This window comes from Typopeltis vanoorti, chromosome 9 (genome assembly GCF_054136105.1).
Source record: "Typopeltis vanoorti isolate ZY-2024b chromosome 9, IOZ_Tvanoo_1.0, whole genome shotgun sequence".
Lineage (NCBI taxonomy): Eukaryota > Metazoa > Arthropoda > Arachnida > Uropygi > Thelyphonidae > Typopeltis > Typopeltis vanoorti.
This window is the reverse complement of record NC_143557.1, coordinates 132,720,098-132,732,097: the sequence shown is the minus strand read 5'-3', so window position 1 is coordinate 132,732,097 and position 12,000 is coordinate 132,720,098. Positions and strand designations below refer to the sequence as shown.

The 12,000-nt window shown below is 34.6% G+C and overlaps 1 protein-coding gene across 1 annotated transcript in view; it reads right to left on the bottom strand.

Annotated features, from left to right (window-relative positions):
- MESR6 (misexpression suppressor of ras 6) overlaps positions 1-12,000 on the bottom strand; it is a 388,255-nt gene that overhangs the window by 356,079 nt on the left and 20,176 nt on the right. Inside the window, exons 2-3 of the mRNA XM_090397939.1 lie at positions 7,054-7,199; positions 4,643-4,792 (exon numbers count right to left, since the gene is read on the bottom strand). Coding sequence (XP_090254065.1) covers positions 4,643-4,792; positions 7,054-7,199 — 296 coding nt within the window. The remainder of the gene's footprint in view (positions 1-4,642; positions 4,793-7,053; positions 7,200-12,000) is intronic.

The window sequence follows — 12,000 nt, the reverse complement described above, 5'->3', positions numbered from 1 at the left end:
TGAACTGGATAGGGGTAGTGGGTTTACAGTGATACTACTGGACCTTGCCAAGGCCTTTGATAGGATACCACATGGAACTCTAATCAGTAAACTGGAGCAGATGGGGATGGATATAGGTTTGGTGAGATGGATAGGAGGGTGGTTGAAGGAGAGATACCAGAGAGTGGTTTATTCAGGAGTGGAGTCAAAAAGATGTCTTGTGACTAGTGGAGTGCCGCAGGGCTCTGTTCTTGGACCACTGCTTTTCAATTTGTTCATCAATGATATTGGAAAGGATTTGAGAGGAAGTGTTCACTTGTTTGCTAATGATGCAAAGTTGGGTAGAGCAATTGTGAGTGCACAGGATGTCAAAATTTTACAGGATGATTTGGATAGTTTGGAGGACTGGGCTAGGAAAATTGGATGTCAGTTTAATGTGGCAAAGTGTAAGGTTATGCACTTTGGGGTGAAAAGAATAGTAGCAGTATATCGCATTGGTGGAACCGTACTCCAGGAGATTGATGAGGCCAGGGATTTGGGAGTGTTGGTGGATAGGGAGTTGAAGTTTAGGGGGCACATCGCAAAAGTGACTAAAACAGCTCACCAAATCACTTGGCTTCTGAAAAATACTTTAACATGCAGAGACAAACAAGTTGTTGTTCCTCTGCACCGAGCCTTGATAAGACCCCATCTGGACTTCTGTGCCTAGTTATGGGCACCAGGGTTTCTTCGTGATGGGGAGGAAGTGGAGAGGGTCCAGAGACGAGTGACCAAGATGATAGCAGGTCTGTGGAATGAACCTTATGAGAATAGGTTGAAGATCTGTGGGTTGCAGAAATTGGACGATAGGCGAAGGAGGGGTGATATGATTGAGACATTCAAATTATTGAAGGGTTTTTATAAGATTGATCCAGAAGATATTTTTGAAAATATGACTGGTGGTGGGAGGACTAGGGGCCATGCATGGAAGCTGGGCAAGAGCGTGGTTGACAAGGGTGTTAGAGCTAGGTTTTTTACTTGGAGAGTGGTGAATGAGTGGAATAAGCTTCCAGAGTCTGTTGTGGGTGCTACGACCATTGAATGAGTTCAAGGCAGGATATGATAGATACTGTGTGAATGTTGAATAGTTGTTCCAGACATGATGTTAGGGCCTCCCTCGATGAGTCTGTGGACTCCTTGGAGTTTCCCGGAACAATAATAATAATAATAAAAAAGAAGGCAAGATCTTGTAAACAGACTTGTACAACAAAGATAATAATCATTTTCTGGACTTGTAAATAATGAAAAGTGAGGTATTTTGGCAAAGGAAGAACTGTCAAATATTACATTTATGGAGTCAACTACCATTTGAGATAAAAACTTTCAAAATAAAATTTGACGTTTCAATCTTTATATTAGTCATCTTCAAGAATATACATACACTGATATATATAGACAGAACCACATTACAGCAACTAGGAGCACACCATAGTAAGCAACATCACACCTAAAAGTACTGATCATACATCATTAATAATAAATCTACAAAATCTGGCCTATCAAAACAGCATAATGACCACAATATCTTCTGGCCTGAAACATGCTTACTTCATCAGTGCTGCCACAAGTTCGAATGTTTGTTTGAAGAGAGCACCAAAGCTTTGCTCTATCATCTGAACTTGAATCAGGTGATGAAGTAAGATATGGGAAGTCTCATTCAAATATTAATCTTTTTTTTTTTTTTTTTTTATCTAATGCTGCTGCTTCCTCGAATTATTGTATTTATACCATCATGCAACTCTTGCTATTTTAAATAATTCATTGCTTGCATTCCACTTTATACTCCAATATTCTTATTTTGTCTTACCTTTATGGTACAAGTCCCTTTAAAAAATCAATTATTGTTCCTTCACAGGGAAAAACTGGCTAAGAAGACTGGCAAACTTGGAAAATTATCTGTCTTACAAGGAAGGTGCTAGCTCTGATTTCTTTCTTAAAAAATGCTATGATTCCAAACTTCACAAGAAATATATATGGGCAATGTGCAAATTTTGAGTATTTGTGACCCATGTTGTAGGTCAGACAAAATTATGCCTTTATTTGTTTCACAAATGGGTGGAGTCTATTAAACAATAGTTCCACTGCTGGCTTGAAAATGTACTACGTCAGGTCTTTTACAGCAAGGTTTCTGGGTTATAATCTAAAAATTCTGACATAATTATCTAATAATTAAGTCCATCCATCATACCATACACAATTTTTAGTGGATAAGATTATAATAAAAAAAAATGAGCAGATGCACACTTTTGCACATTTTTCCAACATGCAACACTTTTTTTTCCCTAGTACATGTTTCCGAATGGAATTACTGCAGTATAAGCAATTTGATACAGTTATGCAGGTTCTCTCTCATTCTTGTATAACCAAAAGAATAGTCTACAACCTAATTCATAGCAATTAGACATTAATCAAATATGATTAATTTGTAATCATATTACAAATTAATTACATTCAACTCTCACTACAGCAGTAGTTAATAGATTTTTCAAAAAAAAAATAGTTTGTTAGTTGTCTTTACTACAGGGAGAGTTGACTGTATTTAAATCATAGTCATCCATTCAATGTGATTCAATTTACCTAGTCCATCTTTTATCCCAAACAAATTCATCTTATGCTATGAGTCAGTGGACCTTTTATGTGAATACCAACCACAAAAAAACGTATAAACCTGTTAGAAATTGATATCGTGGGTGGCCTAAGTGCTGGATAATTCAGAAACACTGCTCTGGTTAATACTAAACATGGAACTTCCTGAAGCTGCTTTAGGCCTCTAAATATGAAGGGTAGTGGTCTCACACATAGTGATGAAATTCCCATGCCACCCAAAAATAGTCAACGTTCATACCTGTAGCAGGATTTGAATTCATGGCCTATGGGTCAAGGAGCAGATGCACTATCCACTCAAACCAGAATGGCACTGGATAACTACTGAAAATTACATGATTTTACACAAAATCTGGAGATTCAGAGGTGAGAGAGAAAGGTACAGGGAAACCAGACAGAACAGAATTAAGTCATAAAAGCAGAGAAAGTTTTTAGCAAAGATACAAATTAAACATGGAAATAAGAGAATTAGCAAAGTTGGTACGGTACTATTAACTGAATAAATTTATATGAAATTAAGAAAGAAATTAGTAAAAGCATTAATCTAGCTGTATACAATAAAGTGTTCAAACCAACTTTAACTTACAGATATAAAAACTGGGTTAGAAATAAAACATTTGATCGGGACACGAGACTACAGATACGAGTGCTCTGAGAAGGATTAGGAGAGTGAACAGATAGCATCAATGGCAGTATCATATTACAAATGAGGAGATCAGGAAAGATCTTGACATTGTTAGCATTAAGGAATATGTTAGCAGAGCTAATATCAGGTGGTATGGACACTTAAATAGAATGGGAGAGAAAAGGTTAGCCAAATAAGTGTTCTTTGCCAGGATGGCAGGAAAACAAGAGAGGAATACCAAGATGTAGGTGGATTGATACGGTAAAAAGTGCCTTAGATGAGAGAAATATAAGATCTGATAATATTTGAGTCTTGAGAAAACAGATTTGAAGACAAATTATTCATAATTAGTAATAATTTAATTTTTTTATGCAATACTATGATAATATCCTGTACACCCTTCAGGGTACATGTCAGAATTCAATGATGATGTAGTAGAGAAATATTAAGATATATGTACTTATAAATAGATATTCAACCTTTTGAAGGAAAGAGAAATTAAAAACTAGAAAAATGGGAAAGATTAGAAATATTCCAAAATGGAAATTTGAGACCTTGACATTCCCTATCCTAAAAAATAAATAAATAAATAAAAATAAAATAAGTTTTTCAGTCTTTTACTTGCAATATTCTTTGAATATGTCTTCATTTTAACAAATTAGTCCTATCAGGCTTTAGTTCCCTTTATACTTATCTCTTTGGTTTACTTAACTTCGAAAAAAAAAAAAAAAGGGGGGGGGGATAAATATAGATTATACTGAGTAGAGCAGATCTATAAATAGGAATTATATTAATCTGCTCTGCTCAGTGTAATGATTAGCTCAAAAAATCTACACATCAGTGAAATAAACAGAGGTGTAATTGCTCATATAGCATAGATGAACTTCTGGATGAAGCTGGAAAAAAAAAAGTTTTCCAATAAGTAATTGAAGTTATTAAAAGGGTTTTATAGGAATGACACTGAAAACTTTGTTTTAGTAAATGTCAAGAGGAGAGAGAACAAGAGATCACCAGCGAAGTTGTGTAAGAGTATAGTTTAGAAAGGGTGTTAGGAGCAGATTTTTTTGCTTGGAGGGTGGTGAATGGGTTGCCAGAAGCGGTAGTGAGTGCTTCTTCAGTGAATGAGTTTAAGAAGAAGTATGATAGGTATTGTGTGAATAATAGATCTCCCAGTATGAGTCTTCTGAATTGCATGGAGATACCTGTATTATAATAATAATAATTTCAGAACATGATCTGATGGTGGTGGGGGGGGGGGGGTAAAAATTCTTAAAGACATACATTTATCCTAAATTTCTCTTAAATGAGGAAAAAAAAATACATTACTTTCACTTTTCTGGCATATTAAAAACTTTCCTTTATATCAGCATAATTATTCAAGATATGAAAACTTACTTGATTTCTCCTGTTTCTTTACAGCAACCAATCACAAATGAATGAGTTCCTTCAGCAATTTGTTGTGCCCATGGTGGTTTTATCCACACAATATTGGTGAAATGGCCAGCAAAAACAGCAGGTAATATCCAGTTCTCTATGCTTACAGCACTAAAAAGAAATATTGTATTAATTATTTCTAGCAAGGTGCAGCGAATAAGCTTACAAAATATATATGGCTATGATACTACGAGCATGAACATTAATTACTAGTCATATTTAATTATAGTAGGCAAATATCATTACCTTCAACATAGAAAAGGCAAAGCAGTTTTGCAAACTTGAAACCCAGTATATGAAATTAAAGTAAAATTATATTTTACTGGGTTTCAAATAAAATATAATTTTACTTGAAAGAATTTGGCTGAGTCCTGAGAAAGAAAGCAGAAAGCATGAAAGTTGAATTAAAGATGGTAAATGAAGAAATAAGCAAACCTGAGTGCAAAAAAAAAAAAAAAAAAAAAAAAAAAAAAGTAAAGAAATGTGTGAAAATGAAGGCATGGAGAAAGAAAATGAGGAAATGGGAGAGACAGAAGTGGAAGCAAGGGTCAGAAAGAGATGAAAGGCTGAAGAAATCTCCCAGCCAAAGTGTCTCATGGATGATGCCATCCCAGAGATAGTAAAAATAGTAAGAGGTGCACATGCTTAATAGTTTGATGAGTTAAGTGGTTAATCGAATTCATTAAGAAGATAATAATAATTATTATTATTTGACACCTCCAAGGAGTCCAAGGACTCATCAAGAGAGGCACCTGCACTACAACTCCTCTACAATTCAATCACCAACTGACTGCAACTACACCAACACCATCTACTGCCAACCATCACTGGTATTTCCACAGACAATCGCAAACATCCATGCCCAAGGTGGGATTCAAACTCGCAGCCTTTTTTGCTGAAGCCAACCAGGCCGGCATAAGATATATATATATATATATATATATATATATATATATGAAATTTAATGCAAGTCTTGTAAAGTGGAAGGGAGTTCATAAAGAAAAGGTTTGTTAAGGGGTGGGTTGTAGTTTAACTTATTTGTTAATGATATTTTGTGTGGACTGAGTGGGATATTCAACTGTTTTCTGGTGATGCAAAGTTGGAGAAAATTACAAGTAGCATTTCAAATGTTACTTAATTTCAGGAAGATTTGAATACTTTTCTTTAGCTTGGAAAAGTGTGTGGATTGTAGTTTAACATTAATAAATGCAAGATCCACTTTGGAATATAGAGATATAAGGCTGCATACTGTATTCATGGAACGACATCTCTGAAAGTGGATGAGATTTGGGATCTAGAGGGGATGATTCAGAGTGAAGCAAAGTTCAAAGGTCACATTGCAAGTGTTGCAATAACCACGTCATACTGCTGCTATGGTAAAGGAGACAACTTTGATAAGGAGTAAGTTGTGCCACTGTATAAGGCATCAATAAGGCCACATAGCCACCATTGGTAAAGCATATTTGTTAAGCCCTGGTACTATGAGAAGGGCCCAAACCAGTTTTGACTGTTATTGAGATCTCAATAAAGGTTGAAACCAGTTGAAACAAGGTTAGTGATCCTTCCTACAATGCATAGCAATATACATGTCTGAAAGGAAGTGCACTTGCATTATGGAATACTGAGGCAAATAATGTGCAACAGACTCTATATACAAGTAGACTAGTTATGAAGATGTTTCACAGGCAAACTTCCTTTGCATATACTTCAATAAAGTATTAAAACAAGAATATAACTTCTTGTCAATTATAATACATTTTATAAACAAAGTAGTAATACTTTCTACAGAATGATTTGGAGAGCAGTGTTTAAGATGTTGGTCATGGAATACATTGAAGCTTAAATTACCTGCGCACTGCACAGTTTTGTTTTTTTGAATGAAGAGGAATGAAATTTACTCTCATAGGATTTCAGGTTAGCAAAAGAAATCAGTATAGGAAGAGAGTACACAGGCAAAACAGTGCAGTCCTTGGGTGACCTGGTTAAGAGAAATCCAATAAGAGGAAACCATGTCCATGACACGTATTGAATTATAAGAGAAAACCTGTCTGAAGCAGAGAGTGAAGTTAATTCGGAGAGATGATTCTCCAAATCATTTGGCAGTAATGTTACATATACTGTAAGTAAGAATTTGATAAATTCATGGAGATTCTGAATTTATTCATCTATCACCAAGTTATTTTACTGAAACAGTAAAATAACTTATTTTATCTCTATTAGATGTAACTACTGTAAGTTATGAATATGTTATTTAGTAAATGTGGTAGGATGTCTAGACATTAAGAAAAATTTCCTTTTACTGAAACTGTATAAATACCATTTTTAAATTCACATTGAAATATTAGTCAAGGAAAAATGTAATCAAAGCATACCTAAGAACATAGTTTTTATCTCTTATACCCTTTGGATCAAGATGTTTTGGCAGAAGAAGATCAGGATGAGAATCCAAATGTACTAAGGATCCTCCAGAAAAGGGCAATTGCTTTGAGCCAATTCCTCGGTACAGATACTGAAGTACCTACATAAAAATAAATTTTGATGTTTTAGTAGAAATATGCTTATCATTTGCAGTATTTTTTTCGGTAATCATCACATATTTATATTTATCAATCAATACTGTTAGAAACTAGTTTTCACACAGAAAAACTCAAGCATACTCATGACCTAGGATGGGCTGGAATTATAACTAAAGCAACTAAGGCTGCTATATGTCTGTTAATTATGTGTTTTCTGGTCAGTTTGTTATGTGTATGGTGAATTTCCAGAAAGGAAACTGCTCGTGGGCACTACTAGCAGCAAACTGGAGTGGCATAAGCATAATGACATTCAAAATTTATGCCAATATTTTTAATATATAAACTAAGATATTCATTACTTACTTTTACTAAGAAATAAATCCCTTATTCAAAAATTAATAAGACATGTCAAACCTAAATACCGTATTTTCCGGTGTATAAGACGCTCCTATGTATAAGATGCACCCAAGAAATTTAATACAATTTTCTGGAAAAAACCTAAACTGTTGAAAATGTTGTAAAATGTTGAAATGGCAATGTCATTTTGCCGATTTTCTTGCACCCATTTCAAAACTTTGGTCTCTAGTTCTGGCCACTTCGTAATTTTTCCACCTTCCACACACTTTTCTTTACGCAAATTGTACAAAATCTCCTTCTGACCACACCAAGTTCTAATCATTTTTTCTGTAGGCAGAGGTCCGAAATGTCTTTCAGTTTCCATATTCCCATGTTCTTCTGCATATTTTACAACCTGCAATTTGTAACTTGAAATATATGAATGTCACCTGTTTTTTTCCATCACTAAAATCTACGGAGAAATATCAAATTGAACACAAAATATCTCAACACGTCAACTCAATACTGATAAACATCGGTAACTGATTACTCTGATAAGATATTATGAAACTTGAATAGGGCTCCCCGTTCTTAGCCAATGACGTGCTAGAAGTCACGTGAAGGTCACATGTTAATTTGATTGCACCATTAACCGCCTACAAAGATCTTGGAACATAAAAGGGAATGCGTATGACTTTGAAAAGAGGAAACAATCTTTACCTTCATTATATAAGTCGCACCCCATTTTTAAGATGAATTTTTAAGGTAAAAAAGTGCATCTTATACACCGGAAAATACGGTATATCTATGGACATATCATCAGTGCTATGAAATAAAATACTTCAATATTATAAAATAATTTATTGAAATTCTTTTGAAATTTTGGCAAAGTATTCATTCTTCTTTGCTAATTCCAACAAAAAGATTGTCGTAAATAGACATAGCACTCCTTCGATGGCAGGTATAGGAATATGATCGATCAGAAATGGAGAATATCAGTTCAACAATGCAGATCATTCCAAGGAGCTGATATTGATTCAGACTACAGCTTAGTGTTTGCGAATATAAGACTAAAACTGAAACAGAAATACAAAGGAAAGTTCCAAAAGGCTAAAGACATCTCAAGACTAAATGAAGAGAGGCTAAGAAAAGCATATCAAAACATACTGGAAACTACGTTTAAGATCACAAGTGAAAAACAAAATATAAACACAAGAGCAGAACAATTAACTACAGTACTAAAAAAAGTGGTAGAGGAAGTAATTCTTGAAAGAGAGAAGATCAATAAGAAATGGAAAACTCAGGAAACCCTGAAATTAGTAAAAGAGAAAAGAGAACTGAAACTTAAAAGAAATAATTCAAAGGCAACAGACTAGTTATACAGTCAAAAATGCAATGAAGTACAGAAAGCAGCAAGATCTGATAAAGCCAAATGGCTGGACCAATGCAAAGATATTGAACGTACTGTTCAATATCTTTGCATTGGTCTATGGAGAATACAAAACTAGAGAGGTCTATAAACTTATAACAAAGGAAGTGGTAAACAAGAGTAGCAGTCAAAGATGAAGATGGTCAATCATTAATGGGCAAGATTGAAATCATACACAGATGGACAAGATATTGCAGTGAACTATATAAAAATCAACTAAATAATACTGCAACAGAAGTTATCAAAGAACTAAAAGCAATCTCTCCACCAGCAGAGATCTTTGAAAATCTCATCTTGGAAAAGGAAGTGAATAAGGCTATAAAACATCTCAAGAGTCCTGGAAATGACAACATAATAGGCGAGATGTTAAATATGGGGGAGAACTGGTTGTAAAAGAAATGCATAAGCTATGCAATGAAATATGAAGATCAGGGTATGCCCCCGAAGAGTGGAAAAAATTGGTCTTGTTGTTCTTCATAAGAAAGGCAGTGCTTTAGAATGCGCCAATTACAGAACTATTGCATTAATGAGTCATCTTGGCAAAGTGCTGATGAAAATACTTAAAGAATGCCTGAAGGGTCATATAGAGGTACATCTTTCTGATGAGCAAGCCAGATTTCGAAAAGATCGAAGTAGTGCAACAAATATTCGATCTAAGACTAATAGCAGAGAAAGCTCGAAGAAAGAATAAAAAGATATACTGCTGTTTCATGTATTTCCAAAAAGCATCTCATAATATTGACCAAAATATAACATGGGCTGTCTTGGAATCCTATGGTGGACAATAAATTGATCCACCTATTGACCTATTGAAAGATATAAACAGCCAAGCACAAGCAACAGTCAGGATAGCAGGTGTGACTGGAGATTGGTTTGCCACTAGTCAAGGCACAAGACAAGGGGACCCAATATCACCAACCATCTTCATCACACATCTGGGAAGGACACTAAATAAGATTAAAGAAGAAGGTGGGGGCATTTCAATAAATGGAATGAGAATAAACTACCTCTCCTTTGCAGATTATATCGTCCTGATTGAAGAAGATGCAGCAAGGTTGGAAAGGACACTGCAAACACAATACACAGAAGAAAAAAGATATGGACTAAATGTCAATTTTGAAAAAAAATAAGACAATGATATTCGGACGGCAGGGGTTACTGAACAAAGTTACCATTGAAGGATTTCAACTGGAAAATGTGGAACACTTCACATATATTGGATGATACATGATGCAGTCATGCACCCAAAAAAAAAGAGGTAAAAATTAGAATAGCCAGATCAACAGCTATGTTAAAAACCATAGACAAAATATGGAAGAGTCGAGCTATAAAGATACACACTAAACTGTGCATGTTGGAAGCCTGTATCTTCAGCAGCATGCACTATGGATATGAGGCCTGGGTACTCCTGAGAGAATCTGAAAGGAGGATATTAGCATTCGAGAGGAAGTGCTAGAAAGATCTTAAGAATAAGCTGGATCCAGAAAGTGAACAATGAGGAAATCTATAGAAGAATACAACCAAAAGAAAACCTGATACAGAAAATAATCAAGAGGAAACTACGTCTATTTGGCCATATATATAGAATGAATGATGAGAGAAAATTAAAACGTTGCTGTTTGGAATGATTGAAGGAAAGAACAAAAGAGGAAGACCAAACAGAGAATGGGGCGATGACATCGTCAAATGGTGCAGAAAGTCTATACATAAACTGAGTCATCTTGCACAAAATAGAATACAGTGGAAGAATCTTATCAAGATGGCATCAGACAAATACAGGCATTGAACCTATGGTTGTTGTTGTTGTTGATTGGTCAGTTTGTTATGTATATGCTGAATTTCCAGAAAGGAAACTGTCCACGGGCACTATTAGCAGCAAACTGGAGTAGCATAATCATAATGACATTCAAAATTTATGCCAATATTTTTAATATATAAGCTAAGATACTCAGTATTCACTTTTACTAAGAAAACAATCCCTTATTCAAAAATTAATAAGACATGTCAAACCTAAATATATCTATGGATATATTAATATCTTCAGTACTATGAAATAAAATACTTCAATATTATAAAATAATTTATTGAAATTCTTTTGAAATTTTGGCAAAGTATTCATTCTTCTTTGCTAAATTTGGAAAAATTTGGCATGCAAGAAAACTTGCATCCAGGCTTGAAAATCAACACAGAATGCTTTTAAACTTTCATCACACTTTCTTTTTTAACAATACTACTTACAAAACAAACAAGTCAAACAAAATTCCAGAAATATAATTAAATTGTCTCTGACAGTATTTAGCATGTCACACTAAGCATTGTCTGTTTAAAGTGTGATCATTAGAAATACCTATGCTTAATATTAGTACATCCAAAGATGTGATGTTTAATGCAAATGGATATAGTACACAAAAGTGTTAACAGTGTATAAATAAATAACTGACTAAGCTTACTTCATATAGAGGGGAGAATGTTTTTATTATTATTTTTTTAATAATAAAAAAATAATAATTGATGAAAAACATGGCTGAATTTGGCTGAATGCTTGATGAAAAACATGGGTTTTTCATCAAGCATTCAGCCAAAGTACCCATGCAATTTACAGACAAAAAACTAATCTACCATTTATCTGACCGCTTTCAAAACAACTCTTCAATCAACAGGAGTTGAGAGAATAATAATAGGCACAGAAATGGTGACGATGCACTGATGTTTCTTTATACAAATGCCAGGAGATCAGAGACATAAAGGAAGTTATCTAGTGGTTAAAGTTATCAGCCTGATTATTGGAATCAGTGAAACGTGATTGACAGCCAATGATATCCTGACAGTAATAGAAGGGTACTGCATATTTCAGCAGAATAGGAAGGGCAAACAAGGTGGTGGGGTGTTAATTATGATAAGTGATGAGTTGAGCCCTCTCAAAGTGGAAAATCTAGAAGAAAATGGAGCCAATAGTTTTGAAAGCGTGTGGTGTGAAGGGAAGGCAAACAGGACAATATATTTAGCAGGATGTTGATATAGTCTAGGGAATGCAGATG